At 48.6% G+C, this 22,732-nt stretch overlaps 2 protein-coding genes across 4 annotated transcripts in view; one reads left to right on the top strand and one right to left on the bottom strand.

The window, feature by feature from the left end:
* The window catches only part of LOC137334893 (lysine-specific demethylase 7B-like), a 176,162-nt gene extending 163,935 nt beyond the window's left edge, over window positions 1–12,227 (bottom strand). Inside the window, exons 1-2 of one of the 2 annotated variants that reach the window (XM_067999963.1) lie at window positions 12,173–12,227; window positions 10,987–11,117 (exon numbers count right to left, since the gene is read on the bottom strand). In XM_067999963.1, the coding sequence (XP_067856064.1) occupies window positions 10,987–11,075 (89 nt within the window). In that variant the 5' untranslated portion in view covers window positions 11,076–11,117; window positions 12,173–12,227. The remainder of the gene's footprint in view (window positions 1–10,986; window positions 11,118–12,172) is intronic. The other variant, XM_067999965.1, reaches the window with a different exon arrangement.
* Window positions 12,228–14,201: 1,974 nt separating this feature from the next.
* LOC137334892 (ras-related protein Rab-19-like) overlaps window positions 14,202–22,732 on the top strand; it is a 28,339-nt gene continuing 19,808 nt past the window's right edge. Inside the window, exons 1-2 of one of the 2 annotated variants that reach the window (XM_067999962.1) lie at window positions 14,202–14,337; window positions 22,363–22,544. In XM_067999962.1, coding sequence (XP_067856063.1) covers window positions 14,280–14,337; window positions 22,363–22,544 — 240 coding nt within the window. In that variant the 5' untranslated portion in view covers window positions 14,202–14,279. The remainder of the gene's footprint in view (window positions 14,338–22,362; window positions 22,545–22,732) is intronic. The other variant, XM_067999961.1, reaches the window with a different exon arrangement.

Genomic DNA, 22,732 nt, shown 5'->3' with positions numbered 1-22,732 from the left:
ATATAGGCACAAACCATGTCTCACTGCTGGTCCTTCTTTATATAGACACAAACGCAGTCCCACTGTTAGTCCTTGTATAGAAACACAAACCCTTTCTCACTGTTAGTGCTTGTATATAGAAGCAAACCCTGTCTCACTGTTGGTCCTTGTATATAGATAAAAACAGTCTTCCATTGTTAGTTCTTGTATATAGACACAAAATCTGTCCCACTGTCAGTCCTTGAATACAGACATTAAATCCGATCTCACTGTTAGCCACTGTATATAGACACAATCCCTGTCTCACTGTGTGTCCTTGTATAGAAACACAAACCCTGTCTCAATGTAAGTCCTTGTACGTAGACTGAAACCGTGTTGCACTATTAGTCTTTGAATATAGTCACAAACCCTGTCTCACCGTTATTCTTTGTATATAGAAACAAATCCCGTTTCAGTGTTGCTCCATGTATATAGACACATACACTGTCTCACAGTTAGCCCTTCTATAGAAGCACAAACCCTCTCTCACAGTAGTCCGTTTATATACATAGAAACCCTGTCTCACTGTCCCACCGTTAGTTCTTGTATATTGACAGAAACTGTATCTCTTGGTTCTGTCTTCACGGAAGAGGACACAAATAACTTCCCAGAAATGCTAGGGAACCAAGGGACTAGTGAGAAGGAGGAATTAAAGGAAATTAGTATTAGTAAAAAAAGTGCTGGAGAAATTAATGGGACTGAAAGCCGATAAATCCCCAGGGCCTGATAATCTGCATCCCAGAGTACTAAAAGAGGTAACCATGGAAATAGTGGATGCATTGGTTGTCATCTTCCAAAATTCTATAGATTATGGAACAGTTCCTGCAGATTGGAGGGTGGCAAATGTAACCCCACTATTTAAAAAAGGAGGGAGAGAAAACAGGGAACTACATAGTAGTAGGGAAAATGCTAGAGTCTATTATAAAGGATGTGATAACAGGAAACTTAGAAAATATCAATGGGATTAGACAAAGTCAACATGGATTTATGAAAGGGAAATCATGTTTGACAAACCTACTGGAGTTTTTTGAGGATGTAACTGGTAGAATAGATAAGGGAGAACCAGTGGATGTGGTTTATTTGGATTTTCAGAAGGCCTTTGATAAAGTCCCACATAAGAGGTTAGTGTGCAAAATTAAAGCACATGGGATTGGGGGTAATATACCAGCATGGATTGATAATTGGTTAACAGACAGGAAACAGAGAGTAGGAATGAATGAGTCTTTTTTGGGGTGGCAGGCGGTGACTAGTGGGGTATCACAGGGATCGGTGCTTGGGCCCCAGCTATTCACAATATATATCAATGATTTGGATGAGGGAACCAAATGCAATATTTCCAAGTTTGCTGACAACACAAAATTAGGTGGGATTGTGAGTTGTGAGGAGGATGCAGAGAGGCTTCATGGCAATTTAGACAAGTTGGGTGAGTGGGCAAGAACATGGCAGATGCAGTATAACGTGGATAAATGTGAAGTTATCCACATCCGAAGGAAAAACAGAAAGGCAGAGTATTATTTAAATGGTGATAGATTGGGAAGTGTTGATGTACAAAGGGACCTGGATGTCCTTGTACACCAGTCACTGAAAGCAAACATGCAGGTGCAGCAAGCAGTTAGGAAGGCAAATGGTACGTTAGCCTTCATTGAAAGAGGATTTGAGTACAGGAGCAAGGATGTCTTACTGCAGTTATACAGGGCCTTTGGTCTCCTTACCTAAAAAAGGATATACTTGCCATAGAGGGAGTGCAGCGAAGGTTCACCAGACTGATTCCTGGGATGACAGGACTGTTGCATGAGGAGAGATTGGGTCGACAAGGCCTGTATTCACTCGAGTTTAGAAGAATGAGAGGGGATCACATTGAAGCATTTAAAATTCTGACAGGGCTAGACAGACTGGATGCAGGGAGGATGTTTCCCCTGGCTGGGGGGGGGCCAGAACAAGGGGTCACAGTCTCAGGATACGGGGTAGGACATTTAGGACTGAGATGAGGAGAAATTTCTTCACTCAGAGGGTGGTGAACCTGTGGAATTCTCTACCACAGAAGGCTGTGGAGGCCAAGTCACTGAATATATTTAAGAAGGAGCTAGATAGGTTTCTAGACACAAAAGGCATCAAGGGGTATGGGGAGAGAGCAGGAATATGGTAGTGAGATAGAGGATCAGCCATGATCATACTGAATGGCAGAGCAGGCTCGAAGGGCCGAATGGCCTACTCCTGCTTCTACTTTCTATGTTTCTAAGTCTCACTGTTACTCCATGAATATAGAAGCTTGAACGCTGTCCCACCCTCAGTCCTTGTATATAGACACAAACACTGTCCCACCCTCAGTCCTTGTATATAGGCACAAACACAGTCCCACCCTCAGTCCTTGTATATAGGCACAAACACTGTCCCACCCTCAGTCCTTGTATATAGGCACAAACACTGTCCCACCCTCAGTCCTTGTATATAGGCACAAACACAGTCCCACCCTCAGTCCTTGTATATAGACACAAACCCTGTCCCACCCTCAGTCCTTGTATATAGGCACAAACACTGTCCCACCCTCAGTCCTTGTATATAGGCACAAACACTGTCCCACCCTCAGTCCTTGTATATAGGCACAAACACTGTCCCACCCTCAGTCCTTGTATATAGGCACAAACACAGTCCCACCCTCAGTCCTTGTATATAGACACAAACCCTGTCCCACCCTCAGTCCTTGTATATAGACACAAACCCTGTCCCACCCTCAGTCCTTGTATATAGGCACAAACACAGTCCCACCCTCAGTCCTTGTATATAGGCACAAACACTGTCCCACCCTCAGTCCTTGTATATAGACACAAACCCTGTCCCACCCTCAGTCCTTGTATATAGGCACAAACCCTGACCCACCCTCAGTCCTTGTATATAGGCACAAACACTGTCCCACCCTCAGTCCTTGTATATAGACACAAACACTGTCCCACCCTCAGTCCTTGTATATAGACACAAACACTGTCCCACCCTCAGTCCTTGTATATAGGCACAAACACTGTCCCACCCTCAGTCCTTGTATATAGGCACAAACCCTGACCCACCCTCAGTCCTTGTATATAGGCACAAACCCTGTCCCACCCTCAGTCCTTGTATATAGGCACAAACACAGTCCCACCCTCAGTCCTTGTATATAGGCACAAACCCTGTCCCACCCTCAGTCCTTGTATATAGGCACAAACCCTGACCCACCCTCAGTCCTTGTATATAGGCACAAACCCTGTCCCACCCTCAGTCCTTGTATATAGGCACAAACACAGTCCCACCCTCAGTCCTTGTATATAGACACAAACACTGGGCTCGATTTTCCCGGGAAATTGCGAGTGCATTGGGGGCTCTGAAAATCAGGGCAATCCCATTCGGGTTCGGAGCCCGGCTCTAACCCGCAGACTTCCGTGTTCCCCATTGACGCGTCCGGGTGCACGCGCCTCCTGAATGTGGAAGTCCCACCGGTAATTAAAGCCAGTGAGATGAGACTTTACACAGTTGTTGAGATAGTTTAAGTAGTTGAACTACTTAATATTCTCCACGATGAGGCAGGCGTGTGATTTTGAAGGATCCTCAGCCTGTTTCCCGTGCTGTGGGAAACACTCCCTGTCGCAACAGACGTGTTTCAGCCAGCAGCCAGTGGGAGATGCAAATGCTTATTTGACATAAGAACATAAGAAATAGGAGCAGGAGTAGGCCAATCGGCCCCTCGAGCCTGCTCCGCCATTCAATAAGATCATGGCTGATCTGATCCTAACCTCAAATCTAAATTCATGTCCAATTTCCTGCCCGCTCCCCGTAACCCCTAATTCCCTTCACTTCTAGGAAACTGTCTATTTCTGTTTTAAATTTATTTAATGATGTAGCTTCAACAGCTTCCTGGGGCAGCAAATTCCACAGACCTACTACCCTCTGAGTGAAGAAGTTTCTCCTCATCTCAGTTTTGAAAGAGCAGCCCCTTATTCTAAGATTATGCCCCCTAGTTCTCGTTTCACCCATCCTTGGGAACATCCTTACCACATCCACCCGATCAAGCCCCTTCACAATCTTATATGTTTCAATAAGATCGCCTCTCATTCTTCTGAACTCCAATGAGTAGAGTCCCAATCTACTCAATCTCTCCTCATATGTCCACCCCCTCATCCCCGGGATTAGCCGAGTGAACCTTCTTTGTACTGCCTCGAGAGCAAGTGTGTCTTTTCTTAAGTATGGAGACCAAAACTGTATGCAGTATTCCAGGTGCGGTCTCACCAATACCTTATATAACTGCAGCAATACTTCCCTGTTTTTATATTCTATCCCCCTAGCAATAAAAGCCAACATTCCGTTGGCCGCCTTGATCACCTGCATACTAACTTTTTGATTTTCTTGCACTAGGACCCCCAGATCCCTTTGTACTGCAGTACTTTCCAGTCTCTCGCCATTAAGATAATAACTTGCTCTCTGATTTTTCCTGCCAAAGTGCATAACCTCACATTTTCCAATATTGTATTGCATCTGCCAAATCTCCGCCCACTCACCCAGCCTGTCTAAATCCCCCTGTAGGTTTTTTATGTCCTCCTCACTCTCCACTTTCCCTCCCATCTTTGTATCATCTGCAGACTTTGATATGTTACACTCGGTCCCCTCCTCCAAATCGTTAATATAGATTATAAAGAGTTGGGGACCCAGCACCGACCCCTGCGGAACACCACTGGCTACTGGTTGCCAGTCCGAGAATGAACCATTTATCCCAACTCTCTGCTTCCTGTTAGATAACCAATCCTCCACCCATGCCAGAATATTACCCCCAATCCAGTAAGTCTTTATCTTGAGCAATAATCTTTTATGTGGCACCTTGTCGAATGCCTTCTGGAAGTCTAAATACACTACGTCCACTGGTTCCCCTTTATCCACCCTGTATGTTATGTCCTCAAAGAACTCAAGCAAATTTGTCAGACATGACTTCCCCTTCGTAAAGCCATGCTGACTTTGTCCTATTAAATTATGTTTATCCAAATGTTCTGCTACTGTCTTCTTAATAATAGACTCCAAAATATTACCCACCACAGATGTTAGGCTAACTGGTCTATAATTTCCAGCCTTCTGCCTACTACCCTTTTTAAATAAGGGTGTTACATTAGCAGTTTTCCAATCTGCCGGGACCTTTGCCAAGTCCAGAGAATTTTGGAAAATTATTACCAAAGCATCCACAATCCCTACTGCCACTTCCCTCAAGACCCTAGGATGTAAGCCATCAGGTCCAGGGGATTTATCCGCCTTGAGTCCCATTAATTTACTGAGTACCAATTCCTTAGTGATTTTAATCGTATTTAGCTCCTCCCCCCCCTAGAGCCCCCTGTTGTTCAGGGAAGAGGTTGTTCTGACCATTGTTCAGAACACAGCTTCCCTTGTATAAAAGTTTCTTTTAATAAATTCTTACTTGTCTGAAAATAAGTGTTTGGAGTTAATGCATTGTATATAATAGGTAATAAGTTTTCAACAATTGTGTACTCCTTGCCTTGTTTGCCCTCCACAAATGCATTACCTCACACTTCCCTGGATTGAATTCCATTTACCACTTTTCTGCCCATCTGACCAGTCCATTGATATCTCCCTGCAGTCTATAGTTTTCCTCCTCACTCAACCACACGGCCAATATTTGTATCATCTGCAAACTTCTTGATCAAACCCCCCACATTCAAGACCGAATTATTAATGTGTACCACAAAAAGCAAGGGACCTGGCACTGAGCCTTGCAGAACTCCACTGGAAACAGCCTTCCAGTCACAAAAACACCAGTCAACCATTACCCTTTGCTTCCTGCCACTGAGCCAATTTTGGATCCATCTAGCCACTTTCCCTTGGATTCCCATGGGATGACCAGTAAGTAATAGTTAACATTTTCTAATTTCAACGTAATTTAAAAGGGGTAACTAAGCTAAGGCAAGTCATGGCAGCAGACCTCGCACCCGTGATATGCTCCTCCTGCAAGATGTGGGAAGTCATGGACACTACCAGTGTCCCTGCCGACCATGTGTGCGGGAAGTGTGTCCACCTGCAGCTACTGACCGATCGTATCTCGGAGCTGGAGCTGCGGGTGGACTCACTGTGGAGCATCCGCGATGCAGAGAAACTCGTGGATAGCACGTTTAGCGAGTTGGTCACACCGCAGGTAAAGGGTATACAGGCAGGAAGTGAATGGGTGACCACCAGGAAGAGTAAGAGATGCAGGCAGGTAGTGCAGGGGTCCCCTGTGTCCATCCCCCTCTCAAACAGATATGCCACTTTGGATGCTGTTGGGGGGGATGACTTATCAGGGGAAGGCAGCAGCAGCCAACTTCCTGGCACCACAGGTAGCTCTGCTGCACAGGCTGGGAGGAAAAAGAGTGGCAGAGCTATAGTGATAGGGGACTCAATTGTAAGGGGAATAGACAGGCGTTTCTGCGGCCGCAACCGAGACTCCAGGATGGTGTGTTGCCTCCCTGGTGCAAGGATCAAGGATGTCTCGGAGCGGCTACAGAACATTTTGGAGGGGGAGGGCGAACAGCCAGCTGTCGTGGTGCACATAGGCACCAACGATATAGGTAAAAAAGGGGATGAGGTCCTAAAAGCAGAATATAGGGAGTTAGGAGGTAAATTAAAAAATAGGACCTCAAAGGTAGTAATCTCAGGATTGCTGCCAGTGCCACGTGCTAGTCAGAGTAGAAATAGGAGGATATTTCAAATGAATACGTGGCTAGAGGAATGGTGCAAGGGGGAGGGATTCAAATTCCTGGGACACTGGAAACGGTTCTGGGGGAGGTGGGACCAGTACAAACCGGACGGTCTGCACCTGGGCAGGGCCGGGACCGCTGTCCTAGGAGGAGTGTTTGCTAGTGCTGTTGGGGAGGGTTTAAACTAAAGTGGCAGGGGGTTGGGAACCTGAGCAGGGAGAGAGAGGAAAGCGTAACAGGAAGGGACAGAAGGTATGGAGTAATAGGTAAAGTGTTAAAAAAGGAAAAAGCAGGAACTAAGCGTCACAAAACAGATTTGAAAGTTCTTTATCTGAATGCACGTAGCATTCGTAATAAAATGGACGAGTTAACGGCACAAATAACTACGTATGGGTATGATCTTGTGGCCATTACAGAAACATGGCTGCAGGGTGACAACGACTGGGAATTAAATATGCCAGGGTATTTAACAATCAGGAAGGACAGGCAGGAAGGAAGGGGAGGTGGGGTGGCTATGTTAATAAAGGAAGGAATCACTGTAATACAGAGAAATGATATTGGGACAAAGCATCAAGATAATGAAACAGTTTGGGTGGAGATAAGGAATAATAAGGGAAAAAAAACATTAGTGGGCGTAGTATATAGGCCTCCTAATAGTTGCAACTCTGCTGGAAGAAGTATTAATCAGGAGATAGTCGGGGCATGTAATAAGGGAACAGCCATAATTATGGGGGATTTTAATTATCATATTAACTGGACAAATCAAATTGGGCAGAGCAGCCTTGAGGACGAGTTCATTGAGTGCATCAGGGATGGATTTCTTGAGCAGTATGTAACTGATCCTACAAGGGGACAGGCAACCTTGGACCTGGTCCTGTGTAATGAGTCAGGATTAATTAATAATGTCCTAGTTAAGGATCCCCTTGGAACGAGCGACCACAACATGGCTGAATTCCATATCCAATTAGAGGGTGAGAAGGTTGATTCTCAAACAAGCGTACTGAGCTTGAATAAAGGAGACTATGATGGTATGAGAGCGGAATTGATTAAAGTGGACTGGGAAAATAGATTAAAGGGTAAGACGGTACATGAGCAGTGGTGTTCATTTAGGGAGTTATTTTACAACTTTCAAAATAAATATATTCCACTGAGGAAAAAAGGGTGTAAAAGAAATGACAGCCACCCGTGGCTAAGTAAAGAAATCAAGGATAGTATCCGACTAAAAACAAGGACATATAAGGTAGCCAAACTTAGTGGGAGGATAGAAGATTGGGAATTCTTCAAAAGACAGCAAAAAGTAACTAAAGGATTGATTAAGAAAGGGAAGTTAGATTATGAAAAGAAATTAGCAAAAAATATAAAAACAGATAGCAAGAGTTTCTATAGTTATATAAAAAGAAAAAGGGTGGCTAAGGCAAACATAGGTCCCTTAGAGGATGAGACCGGGAAATTAATGGTGGGAAACATGGAGATGGCAAAAATGCTGAACAAATATTTTGTTTCAGTCTTTACAGTAGAGGACACTAAGAATATCCCAACACTGGACAAACAGGGGACTCTCGGGGGGGAGGAGCTAAATACGATTAAAATCACTCAAGAGATGGTACTCAGTAAAATAATGGGACTCAAGGCGGATAAATCCCCTGGACCTGATGGCTTCCATCCTAGGGTCTTGAGGGAAGTGGCAGTAGGGATTGTGGATGCTTTGGTGATAGTTTTCCAAAATTCCCTGGACTCAGGAGAGGTCCCGGCAGATTGGAAAACTGCTAATGTAACACCGTTATTTAAAAAGGGTAGTAGGCAGAAGGCTGGAAATTATAGGCCAGTTAGCTTAACATCTGTGGTGGGTAAAATTTTGGAGTCTATTATTAAGGAGACAGTAACGGAACATTTAGATAAGCATAATTTAATAGGACAAAGTCAGCATGGCTTTATGAAGGGGAAGTCATGTCTGACAAATTTGCTTGAGTTCTTCGAGGATATAACGTATAGGGTGGATAAAGGGGAACCAGTGGACGTAGTGTATTTAGACTTCCAGAAGGCATTCGACAAGGTGCCACATAAAAGATTATTACTTAAGATAAAAAATCACAGGATTGGGGGTAATATTCTGGCATGGGTGGAGGATTGGTTATCGAACAGGAAGCAGAGAGTTGGGATAAATGGTTCATTTTCGGACTGGCAACCAGTAACCAGTGGTGTTCCACAGGGGTCGGTGCTGGGTCCCCAACTCTTTACAATCTATATTAACGATTTGGAGGAGGGGACCGAGTGCAACATATCAAAATTTGCAGATGATACAAAGATGGGAGGGAAAGTAGAGAGTGAGGAGGACATAAAAAACCTGCAAGGGGATATAGACAGGCTGGGTGAGTGGGCGGAGATTTGGCAGATGCAATATAATATTGGAAAATGTGAGGTTATGCACTTTGGCAGGAAAAATCAGAGAGCAAGTTATTTTCTTAATGGCGAGAGACTGGAAAGTACTGCAGTACAAAGGGATCTGGGGGTCCTAGTGCAAGAAAATCAAAAAGTTGGTATGCAGGTGCAGCAGGTGATCAAGAAAGCCAACGGAATGTTGGCTTTTATTGCTCGGGGGATAGAATATAAAAACAGGGAGGTATTGCTGCAGTTATATAGGGTATTGGTGAGACCGCACCTGGAATACTGCATACAGTTTTGGTCTCCATACTTAAGAAAAGACATACTTGCTCTCGAGGCAGTACAAAGAAGGTTCACTCGGTTAATCCCGGGGATGAGGGGGCGGACATATGAGGAGAGGTTGAGTAGATTGGGACTCTACTCATTGGAGTTCAGAAGAATGAGAGGCGATCTTATTGAAACATATAAGATTGTGAAGGGTCTTGATCGGGTGGATGCGGTAAGGATGTTCCCAAAGATGGGTGAAACTAGAACTAGGGGGCATAATCTTAGAATAAGGGGCTGCTCTTTCAAAACTGAGATGAGGAGAAACTTCTTCACTCAGAGGGTGGTAGGTCTGTGGAATTTGCTGCCCCAGGAAGCTGTGGAAGCTACATCATTAGATAAATTTAAAACAGAAATAGACAGTTTCCTAGAAGTAAAGGGAATTAGGGGTTATGGGGAGCGGGCAGGAAATTGGACATGAAGCTGAGTTCGGATCGGTCAATGCCCTGTGGGTGGCGGAGAGGGCCCAGGGGCTATGTGGCCGGGTCCTGCTCCGACTTCTTGTGTTCTTTAGATTTGTGGTTGGGATCAGATCAGCCATGATCTTATTGAATGGCGGAGCAGGCTCGAGGGGCCGATTGGCCTACTCCTGCTCCAATTTCTTATGTTCTTATGTTCTTATGCTATGTGGGACCTTGTCAAAAGTCTTGCTAAAATCCACGCTTTACCCTCATCAAACACGTTTCCCTCATCGACTCTCCTTGTTATGTCCTCAAAAAATTCAATCATGTTAGTCAGACATGACCTTCCCTTAACAAATCCGTGCTGACTGTCCTTGATTAACCCGTGTCTTTCTAAACGACGATTTATGCTGTCCTTCAGAATTGATTCCAATAATTTGCCCACCACCGAGGTTAGACTGACTGGCCTGTAATTACTCGGTCTATCTCTTTCTCCCTTTTTAAACAACGGTACAACGTTAGCAGTCCTCCAATCCTCTGGCACTATGCCTGTAGCCAGGGAGGATTGAAAAATGATGGTCAGAGCCTCTGATATCTCCTCCCTTGCTTCTCTTAACAGCCTGGGATACATTTCATCCGGGCCTGGCAATTTATCTACTTTCAAAGATGCTAAACCCCTTAATACTTCCTCTCTCACTATGTTTATCCCATCCAATATTTCACACTCCTCCTTAACTACAATGTTTGCATCATCCTCCTCTGTAGGATTTAAAGCCCCTACTTTCAGGATTCTAATTTAATCCAATCCAAGGACTGGTTTGTGAGAACAACAAGACCATCATGGTACTGGTATTATGGTTAAAGGCAAGACAGATTTATTAAGCACATCACAATTAGTACAAAAAGGTGATACTTAACAAAGAGAAATCGTCACAGTCTGTTCCTTGAAACCTTGGAAGTATCCCTCCAAGTGACTGCGGTACAGCCTCTCTCTCTCTCTCTGGCTGGGATGGGAACAGATCCTTAGTTATCGCTGAACTCAGCCGAGGGAGAGTCTGTTTCCCAGGAGGCAGTTCTCAGCTGAACCTTACCAGAAGCTCTACAAAGGGAAGCGAAAAAAAGAGATCCCAGATTTACAATGAATGGAACTGAAAACTCACCTGGTGAAAGTCAGCAGAAAGACTTTTCCATGGTAATGAGCGTACTGGGACAGGAAACAGCGGCGAGGACTGTAACTGGATGACATCATTGCCCTGCAGGGATAGATGGCCCGCCAACTCTTAACCACAAGCTGCATTAGGATCGGAAGGAAAACCCTTTAGCCACAGTTAGAAACAGACACTGGGTAACTGCAAATGTTGCTTGTCTCATTTTCTCTGCAGCATTCGACTCAGTGAACCAGCCAATCTCCCTCACCGTCTCTGCTCTGTATCCACTTCCATGGCACTGTCTTCACTTGGCTCCACTGTTACCTGTCACATCATAGCCTGCAGTGGTGTCTCCTGCCTAACCCATACAGTCACTTTCAGAGTGCCCAAGGATCCAGCGTTTGCCTGACCCTGTTGCGTATCAGAAGTATGATCCTTCGGCACTTGGCCAGCTTCACAGGTAATCTCTCCCTCTCCACCATCACCCTCCACTCCATAACTACCACTATGCTCTTTCTCACTCAAGTCATGGATAAGCCAGAACTTTCTCCAGCTCGATACTGTCCAAAACTATGCTGTTCACCTCGTGCCAAATCTTCTGCACCGCTCCAATCAATCCCATTTCCATACTAGGTTGCTGACTCAGGTAGTGCACAACCACATTATCATATTATGACCCTGAGCTGCATTTCAAACCTGATATCCAGTCCCTTAACAAATCTGCCTGTTTCCACCGCGACAATATAAGAACATAACATGAGATAGGAGCAGGAATAGGCCATTTGGCCTTCCAGCCTGCTCTGCCATTCAATGAAATCATGGCTGATCTGATTCTGGCCTCAACTCCACTTTCCCACCCTTTTCCCATATCATTTGACTCCCTTGCTGATCAAAAATTTGTCTAACTCAGCCTTGAATATATTCAATGACTCAGCTTCCACCGCTCTTTGGGGCCAAGAATTCCAAACGTTCACAAACCTCGGAGAAGAAAATTCTCCTCATCTCAGTCTTAAACGGGCAACCCCTTATTCTGAGACTATGCCCCCTAGTTCTAGATTCCCCCATGAGGGGAAACATCCCCTCAGCATTTAACCTCTCAAGCCCCCTCAGAATCGTATGTTTCAATAAGATCTCCTCTCATTCTTCTAAACTCCAGTGAGTATAGACCCAACCTGTTCATAAGAAAACCCTTCCATACCTGGAATCAACCATGTGAACCTTCTCTGAACTGCCTCCAATGCAAGTATGTCCTTCCTTAAATAAGGGCACCAGAACTGTACGCAGTACTCCAGGTCTGGTCTCACCAGCACCCTGTACAGTTGTAGCATGACTTCCCTGCTTTTATACTCCATCCCCCTAGAAATAAAGGCCAATATTCCGTTTGCCTTCTGGATTACCTGCTGTACCTGTATGTTGACTTTTTGTGTTTCATGTAGGAGGACACCCAGATCCGGCGGGGGGGAGGAGGAAGAGGAGGTTGAGGGGGGGGAGCCGGGAGGGAGGGGGGGGAAGAGCCGGGGGGAGGGGGGGGAAGGGAGGGGGGGGAAGGGAGGGGGGGGGGAAGGGAGGGGGGGGGAAGGGAGGGGGGGGGAAGGGAGGGGGGGGGAAGGGAGGGGGGGGAAGGGAGGGGGGGGAAGGGAGGGGGGGGGGGGAAGGGAGGGGGGGGGGGGGAAGGGAGGGGGGGGAAGGGAGGGGGGGGAAGGAAGGGAGGGGGGGGAAGAGCGGGGGGGGAAAGAGCGGGGGGGGGAGAGCGAGGGGGGGGGGAGGGGGGGGGGGAAGAGCGGGGGGGGGAGGGGGGGGGGAGGGGGGGGGAAGAGCGGGGGAGGGGGGGGGAAGAGCGGGGGGGGTGGGGGAAGAGCGGGGGGGGGGGGGGGGGGGGAAAGAGCGGGGGGGGGGGGGAAGAAGAGCGGGGGGGGGGGGGGGGAAAGAGCGGGGGGGGGGGGGAAGAGCGGGGGGGGGGGGAAGAGCGGGGGGGGGGGGGAAGAGCGGGGGGGGGGGAAGAGCGGGGGGGGGGGAAGAGCGTGGGGGGGGAAGAGCGGGGGGGGGGAAGGGGGGGGAAGGGGGGGGGAAGGGGGGGGAAGGGGGGGGGGGGAAGGGGGGGGAAGGGGGGGAAGGGGGGGGGGGAAGGGGGGGGGGGAAGGGGGGGGGGGAAGGGGGGGGGGAAGGGCGGGGGGGGGGAAGAGCGGGGGGGGGGAAGAGCGGGGGGGGAAAGGCGGGGGGGGGGAAGGGGGGGGGGAAGAGCGGGGGGAGGGGGGGGGAGAGCGGGGGGGGGGGGGGGGGGGGGAGAGAGCCGCGGGGGGGGGGGGGGGGGGAGAGCCGCGGGGGGGGGGGGGGGGGAGAGCCGCGGGGGGGGGGGGGGGGGGAGAGCCGCGGGGGGGGGGGAGGAGGAGGAGGTTGAGGGGGGGGGGGGGGAGAGCCGGTGCTGACAGTGGTGAACACCAACTTGTGCAAACTTGCTGCTCACATCCTCTCCCACAGCGAGTCGAGCATGTCCTCCACCTCACTCACCTTCATCAGCTCCTTTCTCCCCCATCACAACTCCCTCTGTCGCCTCCTGCAACCTGTGGACACGCCCTCTGCGCTCCCAGAGCCCGCCATCTCACCCCACCCCGCGGGTCCGTTGCCCCCGGTTACCGCGCTCTCCCCGCGGGTCCCGTTGCCCCGGGTTACCGCGCTCTCCCCGCGGGTCCCGTTGCCCCGGGTTACCGCGCTCTCCCCGCGGGTCCCCGTTGCCCCGGGTTACCGCGCTCTCCCCGCGGGTCCCGTTGCCCCGGTTACCGCGCTCTCCCCGCGGGTCCCGTTTGCCCCAGGTTACCGCGCTCTCCCCGCGGGTCCCGTTGCCCCGGTTACCGCGCTCTCCCCGCGGCTCCCGTTGCCCCGGGTTACCGCGCTCTCCCCGCGGTCCCGTTGCCCCGGTTACCGCGCTCTCCCCGCGGGTCCCGTTGCCCCCGGGTTACCGCGCTCTCCCCGCGGGTCCCGTTGCCCCGGTTACCGCTGGAGATTGCCTCTCTCACACACCACGAGGTCAGTGACTGGGAGCGAAGTGACTGACAGGCCAATTGACTAATTAGAACTAAGAATTATCGCACGTTATATAAAAGACGTCCAATGAGATTGCAAGGTTTCCTTCCGCTCCTCGTTAGAGTTGGCGTCCCGCCCCCAGGCCCCGCCCCGTTCCCAGGCCCCGCCCCCGCCTGCTCCGCGGACACGGAGCGGCCCCGGACTACAAGCCCCAGCGGGCCCCGCGCGTACCTGCAGGAAGCGGGAGGGAGACAGGTGCGTTCAACAGGTGAGAGGAAACTGTGATGAAGAAAGCGGGCAGGCCGCAGCTTCTCCGGATAAACACTCGGGCAATGGTGCAAAGTAAGTGCCTTTAACATCGACCCACGGTGCCGGAGTTTGGTAACTCTTCCTTCGTTGGGATTGATTATTATTTTCACACAGTTTGATGAAGTTGACTTGCCGCCGATGATCGGGGAATTCCCCCCATCACTGGCTGGGAAAACAATCTTTTGCTCGATTGATGTTGTTCGGTGTTTCGGGCATTAAATGCCAATCGATTCGCGTTAACCCACCATCACTGGGATTGGGATATGCCGCCAGCCGCACCTTCCTTGGGATCTCACTGAGAATTACTTTTTTACAGCTGGGAAACTCCTGTCTCCGTTTTAAAATGTGATCGAGTTTGCAACTTTGGCCCGTCAGTAAACCCATCCCTTCCCTGAGCCTGTGGGTGGGGAGGGAGCGGGCACTGTCTTCAACTCTCACTTCAAGGTGACCAGAATGAAGAGAATTAAAGGCAGACAGGCTTTACAAGAAAAGAGCACGAATGTGTTGAACTTTTTCTTTTGCTTGGCGTTTTTAATCAATGGTTTGAAATTACGAGATGTCCAATTAAAAACTTATAAGGGATATCAATGGAAAGTCTGGAAAATGGTTCGTCATCTTCCAACAGCTGATTGGTTGGTCGAGAAATCGGCATCAATAGGGCAGCTCAGGGAGGTGCAGACAGACAGGTAAATCACATCCCCATCCCCACCGACAGTCACACAGGTAAATCACATCCCCATCCCCACCGACAGTCACACAGGTAAATCACATCCCCATCCCCACCGACAGTCACACAGGTAAATCACATCCCCATCCCCACCGACAGTCACACAGGTAAATCACATCCTCATCCCCACCGACAGTCACACAGGTAAATCACATCCCCATCCCCACCGACAGTCACACAGGTAAATCACATCCCCATCCCCACCGACAGTCACACAGGTAAATCACATCCCCATCCCCACCGACAGTCACACAGGTAAATCACATCCCCATCCCCACCGACAGTCAGACAGGTAAATCACATCCCCATCCCCACCGACAGTCACACAGGTAAATCACATCCTCATCCCCACCGACAGTCAGACAGGTAAATCACATCCCCATCCCCATTTAAACATAGATTCTCATTTTAGAGCCTGAATTCACAGTCCAACTGTCTCAACTCAAAAAGAAGGCTGCGACTCTCACTGGGATATTAAACACAGCACTCCGTCCTCTAATTCCCCATATAGGGCATTAGCTTGGTCTGTTTAATCAAAATAAACCCAATCAGCTTCAGGTGACTGTGCTCATATCAATACAGCCTGGGACATCAGTGTGAGCCTGGGATAACAACAACAACAACAACTAGGACTAGAGTAAAGAATAGTTCAGAAATAGGAGGGATCAGACAGGGAGCAAATGCGAGGCAGTCTCAGATGAATTTGGAGTGCATGTGTGTAAACGCAAGTAGTGTAGTGAATAAGGTTAGTGAGCTACAGACTCAAGTCGCCACATGGGACTATGATATAGTGGCAATAAGAGAGACCTGACTCAAAGAAGAGGAGGATTGGATACTTAATATTCCGGCCTACAAGGTATTCAGGGAAGAAAGGAGGGAGTGGGAATATTAATCAAAGAAACAATTATAGCACTGGAAAGGGATGAAGTCGTTGAGGGGTCAAAGACAGAATCTATCTGGTTAGAATTAAGGAACAATAGAGGAGCTACCACACTACTGGGTGTTTACTACAGGCCACCAAATAGTGGGAAGGAGATAGAGGAGCAAACTTGCAGGGAAATTACAGAAAGATACAAGAACTATAGAGTAGTGATAATGGGGGACTTCAATTATCCCAATTTAGACTGGGACAGTAACAGTGTAAAGGGCAAAGAGGGTGAGGAATTCCTGAAATGTGTTCAAGAGAACTTTCTTGATCAGTGTGTTTCCAGCCCAATGGGGGAGGAAGCAGTGCTGGATCTAGTTCTGGGGAATGAAGTGGGGCAAATGGAGCATGTTTCAGTGGGGGAGCATTTGGGGAACAGTGATCACAATATCATCAGGATTAGAATAGTTATGGAAAAGGAGAAGGAACAATCAAATGTGAAAATACTTAACTGGAGGCGGGCTAATTTCAGTGAATTAAAAAGGGATCTTGCCCTGGTGGATTGGAATGAAGAATTGGTGGCAAAACAGTAATTGAACAATGGGAGGCCTTCACGGAGGAGTTGGTTCAGGTATGGAGTGGACACATTCCCATGAGGGGGAAAGGAAGGGCATCCAAAACTAGAGCTCCCTGGATGACTAAAGATATAGAGATTAAAATGAAACAGAAAAAGGAGGCTTAGGAGAAAAGTAAGGTTCATAATACAGTAAAGAACAAGGCTGAATACAGAAAGTACAGAGGAGATCTAAAAAAGGGAATAAGAGGGGCAAAGAGAGAGTATGAGAATAGATTAGTGAGTAACATAAAACCCAAGCGTCTTTTATAAACATATAAATAATAAAAGGGCAGTCAAAAGAAAGAGCGGGCCTGATAAGGGACAAAAAAGATCTTCTTGTGGAGGCAGAGGGCATGGCTGAGTTACTAAATGAATACTTCACATCGGTCTTCACTAGAGAAGAGGATGCTGCCATTGTAGCAGTAAAGGAGGAGGTGGTAGCGATATTGGAGAGGATAAAAATAGATAAAGAGGAGGTACTTAAAAGATTGGCAGTACTCAAAGTGGAAAGGTCACCGGGTCCAGATGGGATGCATCCTAGGTTACTGAGGGAAGGAAGAGTGCAAATGCAGAGGATTGCAAATGTTACACCCCTGTTCAAAAAAGGGGAGAGGGATAAACCCAGTAGTTACAGGCTGGGTCAGCCTAACGTCGGTGGTGGAGAAACTTTTAGAGACAATAATCTGGGACAAAATTAATTGGCACTTGGAAAAGTCTGGGCTAAAAAATGAAAGTCAGCACGGATTTGTTAAAGGAAAATCGTGTTTGACTAACTTGATTGAGTTCTTTGATGAAGTAACGGTGAGGGTTGATGTTGTGTATATGGACTTTCAAAAGGCATCTGATAAAATACCACATAATAGACTTGTTAACAAAATTTAAGCCCATGGAACTAAAGGGACAGTGGCAGCGTGGATACAATATTGGCTAAGGGACAGAGAGCAGTGGTGAACAGTTGTTTTTCAGACTGGAGGGAAGTGTACAGTGGTGTTCCCCAGGGGTCAGTATTAGGACCACTGCTCTTTTTAATATGTATTATTGACCTGGACTTGGGTATAGAGGGTATAATTTCAAAGTTTGCAGATGACACGAAACTCAGAAATGTGGTAAGCAGTGAGGAGGATAGTAACAGACTTCAGGAGGACATAGACAGACTGATGAAATGGGCAGACACATGGTAGATGAAATTTAATGCAGAGAAGTGTGAAGTGATGCATTTTGGTAGGAAGAATTTAAAAATGAGGCGTTGCTGGACCGGGAGCCAATGTTGGTCAGCGAGCACAGGGGTTATGGGTGAACCCTGAGGCTGAACCAGACCGTTCGCAACATTGGTGTCCTCTTTGACCCCTGAGATGAGCTTCTGACCACATATCCGCTCCATCACCAAGACCGCCTACTTCCACCTCCGTAACATCGACCATCTCCGCCCTTGCCTCAGGTCATCTGCTTGATGCATGTTAGGATACGGGCAGCAAAGTTTTGGATGAGCTCAAATTTATGGAGGGTGGAAGATGGGAGTCCGGCCAGGAGAGCACTAGAATAGTCCAGTCTGGAGGTAACAAAAGGCATGGATGAGGCTTTCAGCAGCAGGTGAGCTGAGGCAGGGGCGGAGACGGGCGATGTTACGGAGGTGGAAGTGGGTGGTCTTGGTAAAGGAGCAGATATGGGGTCAGAAGCTCATCTCGGGGTCAAATAGGACACCAAGACTGCGAACGGTCTGGTTCAGCCTCAGACAGTGGCCAGGGAGAGGGATGGAGTTGGTGACTAGGGAATGGAGATTGTGGCTAAGCCTGGGATATCAGCTCAAGGCCATTCAGGAGAGAAGTTAGGAAACGTTTCTTCACGCAAAGGGCGGTAGATGTGTGGAACATTCTCCCACAAAAAGCAGTAGATGCTAGCTCTTATGTTCCTTATATCTAGAGGGCTAGAATATAAAGGTGAGGGTGTCTTGTTACAACTTTACAAAGCCCTGGTTAGACCACATCTGGAGCACTGTGAGCAGTTCTGGGCACTGCATCTTAGAAAGGATATATTGGCCTTGGAAGGAGTGCAGCCCAGATTCACCAAAATGTTACCAGGGCTCCAAGGGTTAGATTATGAGGAGAGATTACATAAACTAGGCTTGTATTCCCTGGAATATAGAAGGTTAAGGGATGATTTGATTGCAGTCTTTAGTATTTTGAAAGGATTGACAGGGTAGATAGAGAGAAACTATTTCTGCTGGTGATGGAGTCTAGGACAAGGGGACATTCAGGAGAGAAGTTGGGTAACACTATTTCATGCAAAGGGTGGTAGAAGTGTGGAACTCTCTCCCATGAAAAGCAGTAGGTGCGAGCCCAATTCATAATTTTAAATCTGAGATCGATAGATTTTTGCCAGCCAAGGGTATGAAAGGATATGGAGCCAAGGTGGGTGGATGGAGTTAGGAAACGGATATCCGTGCAGGCCTGGGAACGTGGAGGGAGTCAGACAGCTGTTGTCCAGGAGAGGAGGTGTGTTGGATACCCTGCCGCTGTCTGGAGGATGGGCACCTGCTCCGGGCTCTCTGCTGCTGCCATTGTTTTCCTGTCTCTATCTCCTTGTCTTAAAGCACCTGACTTGAGCAAACATCTCTTGTGGAAAGGAAGTCACGGTCAGGTACAGTGAGGAGAAATCATCAGCACAGCCCCTCAGGGCCTGCTCTCCTTAGATTCAACAAAACGTGGACAATATCTTCATTCGTCTTCTCTCCATTTACTTAATTTTCAAATAGAATCATAGAAAGTTACGGCACAGAAGGAGGACATTCGGCCCATCGTGTCTGTGCTTGCGAAAAAGAGCTATCCAGTCAAATCCCACTTTCCAGCACTTGGTCCGTAGCCCTGTAGGTTACGACACTCAAAGTGCTCATCCAAGTACTTTTTAAATGAGTTGAGGGTTTCTGCCTCTACCACCCTTTCAGGCAGTGAGTTCCAGACCCCCACCACCCTCTGGGTGAAAACATTTCTCCTCAGCTCCCCTCTAATCCTTCTACCAATTACTTTAAATCTATGCCCCCTGATCACTGATCCCTCTGCTAAAGGAAATAGGTCCTCCCTATCCACTCTATCTAGTTCTGTCATAATTTTATACACCTCAATTAAATCTCCCCTCAGCCTCCTCTGTTCCAAAGAAAACAACCCCAGCCTATCCAATCTTTCCTCATAGCTAAAATTCTCCAGCCCTGGCAACATCCTTGTAAATCTCCTCTGTACCCTCTCGATTGCAATTACATCTTCTTAATCATGCCCCCCATATTTAAGTCCAAATCATTAATATATACCACAAAAAGCAATGGACCTGGTACTGAGCCTTGCGGAACCCCACTGGAAACAGCCTTCCAGTCGCAAAAACACCCATCAACCATTACCCTTTGCTTCCTGCCACTGAGCCAATTTTGGATCCAACTAACCACTTTCCCTTGGATCCCATGGGCTGTTACTTTTTTGACCAGTCTGCGATGTGGGACCTTGTCAAAAGCCTTACTAAAATCCTCGAAGACTACATCAAATGCGTTACCCTCATCGAACCCTCTTGTTACCTCCTCAAAAAATTCAATCAAGTTAGTCAGACACGACCTTCCCTTAACAAATCCATGCTGACTGCCTTGATTAGTCTGTGCCTTTCTAAATGACGATTTATACTGTCCCTCAGAATTGATTCCAATAATTTGCCCACCACCGAGGTTAGACCTGTAACTACTCATTGGACTCCATATTGGACAGAAACAAAGAATGAACAAAGCAGTCCGACTCGGTATGCAGTGACCGACTGAGAACAGAGCTAACATCGTGGGCGGCAGGGGCTGTCGCACCGGGTCGGTCGTTCTTTCATACAGCAGCTTGAAAAGCAACATTAAATATCGACGGCCGAATTGGTCGTGCACCCAATGGGCTCTGGTGATATGGAGTGAATGGAAACTATTCCCCCGGGGAAGGATCTCAGTGACCGTTGGTCCACGGGGTAATCCAGGGTTCGCCCACTGACCCAGTGGATCCAAACTCCCAGCTTCAACGTGCCACATAAAATATGGGTCACGGCCAATCCCATCAGACTGTCGCTCTGGAAGTTGAAGCATAGGCCAGCGTGTGACTGTGGACGGGATCGGTCCAAACCAGGGTAGAAACGGCAGAGAACGGGCAGAGCAGGACCAAGACCCAGAAGGTGGGGGGATGAGATAGACATATCGCATCTGGTGCCGTGCCCCTGTTCCCACCCCATGTGCCAACAGTATCTGGAGATTTCCCTGCCGGGCATAGTTCTGCAGGAATCAAACCACTTATCACATGGTCACCGGGCACGTTAACAACCAGAACACTGTCACACCCCCTTCCCCTCCCCCCCCCCGCCCCGACCTCAGCCCCTCCCTCCCGGGGGTTTCACCACCATCACACCCACCCTGACCTCAGCCCGTCACACCCACCCTGACCTCAGCCCCTCCCTCCCGGGGGTTTCACCACCATCACACCCACCCTGACCTCAGCCCGTCACACCCACCCTGACCTCAGCCCCTCCCTCCCGGGGGTTTCACCACCATCACACCCACCCTGACCTCAGCCCCTCCCTCCCGGGGGTTTCACCACCATCACACCCACCCTGACCTCAGCCCGTCACACCCACCCTGACCTCAGCCCCTCCCTCCCTCCCGGGGGTTTCACCACCATCACACCCACCCTGACCTCAGCCCCTCCCTCCCTCCCGGAGGTTTCAACACCGTCTCAAGTGCCAGGCAATGACCATCTCCAACAAGAGAGTCTAACCACCTTCCCTTGACATTCAACGGCATCACCATCACCGTCAACATCCTGGGGGTCACCATTGACCAGAAACTTAACTGGACCAGCCACATAAATACTGTGGCTACGAGAGCAGGTCAGAGGCTGGGTATTCTGTGGCGAGTGACTCACCTCCTGACTCCCCAAAGCCTTTCCACCATCTACAAGGCACAAGTCAGGAGTGTGATGGAATACTCTCCACTTGCCTGGATGAGTGCAGCTCCAACAACACTCAAGAAGCTTGACACCATCCAGGACAAAGCAGCCCACTTGATTGGCACCCCGTCCACCACCCTAAACATTCACTCCCTTTACCACTGGCGCACAGTGGCTGCAGTGTGTACCGTCTACAGGATGCACTGCAGCAACTCGCCAAGGCTTCTTCGACAGCACCTCCCAAACCCGCGACCTCTACCACCTAGAAGGACAAGGGCAGCAGGCACAGGGGAACAACACCACCTGCACGTTCCTCTCCAAGTCACACACCATCCCGACTTGGAAATATATCGCCGTTCCTTCATCGTCGCTGGGTCAAAATCCTGGAACTCCCTTCCGAACAGCATTGTGGGAGAACCGTCACCACACGGACTGCAGCAGTTCAAAAAGGCAGCTCACCACCACCCTCTCAAGGGCAATTAGGGATGGGCAATAAATGCTGGCCTCGCCATTGACACCCACATCCCATGAACAAATAAAAAAAAAAACACCCACCCTGACCTCAGCCCCTCCCTCCTAGGTGCAGTTGGCAGACAGAAGCCAGAGCTGTGATTGGTTGTCCCTCTCTGTAGCACGGGTGGCTGAGACCAATGGTAACCACCTTGCTGCAAATTTAAGTCAACTTAGCAAATAGCTCATCCTCCCAGCATTGTGCCCCAGGACCACACCCCGAGCCCTCAGGGAGCAGGAAACTTGGCATGGATTTCACCATTCATTGCAGTGTTTGCATAGGGAGAGCTTGCTAACAGTTATTGATAACAGCTAGTTTCAATGGATGTTTTATTACTGATTGGATACAATGAAGTCCTTCCAATGTTTAATTACAGTATGAATGTGGCAGGGACTGGTGCGGACGAAGCCTTTGACTATCTCTTCAAGATCGTGCTGATTGGAGATTCCAATATTGGCAAGACCTGTGTGGTTCATCGTTTCAAAACAGGAGTTTTTATCGAGAAACAGCAGAACACAATTGGAGTCGATTTCATCGTCAAAACACTGGATATCGAGGGCAAGAAAGTGAAGGTGGGACGATATACTCTCCCTCCCCATCACTCCCCATCACTCCTGTCCACACTGCCTCCAGCACATTCCCCATCACTCCCGTCCACACTGCTTCCAGCACACTCCCCATTACTCCCATCCACACTACCTCCAGCACACTCCCCATCACTCCTGTCCACACTGCCTCGAACACACTTCCCATCACTCCC

This window comes from Heptranchias perlo, chromosome 18, assembly GCF_035084215.1.
Source record: "Heptranchias perlo isolate sHepPer1 chromosome 18, sHepPer1.hap1, whole genome shotgun sequence".
Lineage (NCBI taxonomy): Eukaryota > Metazoa > Chordata > Chondrichthyes > Hexanchiformes > Hexanchidae > Heptranchias > Heptranchias perlo.
The sequence above is the reverse complement of the archived record's forward strand: the minus strand, read 5'-3'. Positions and strand labels throughout refer to the sequence as shown.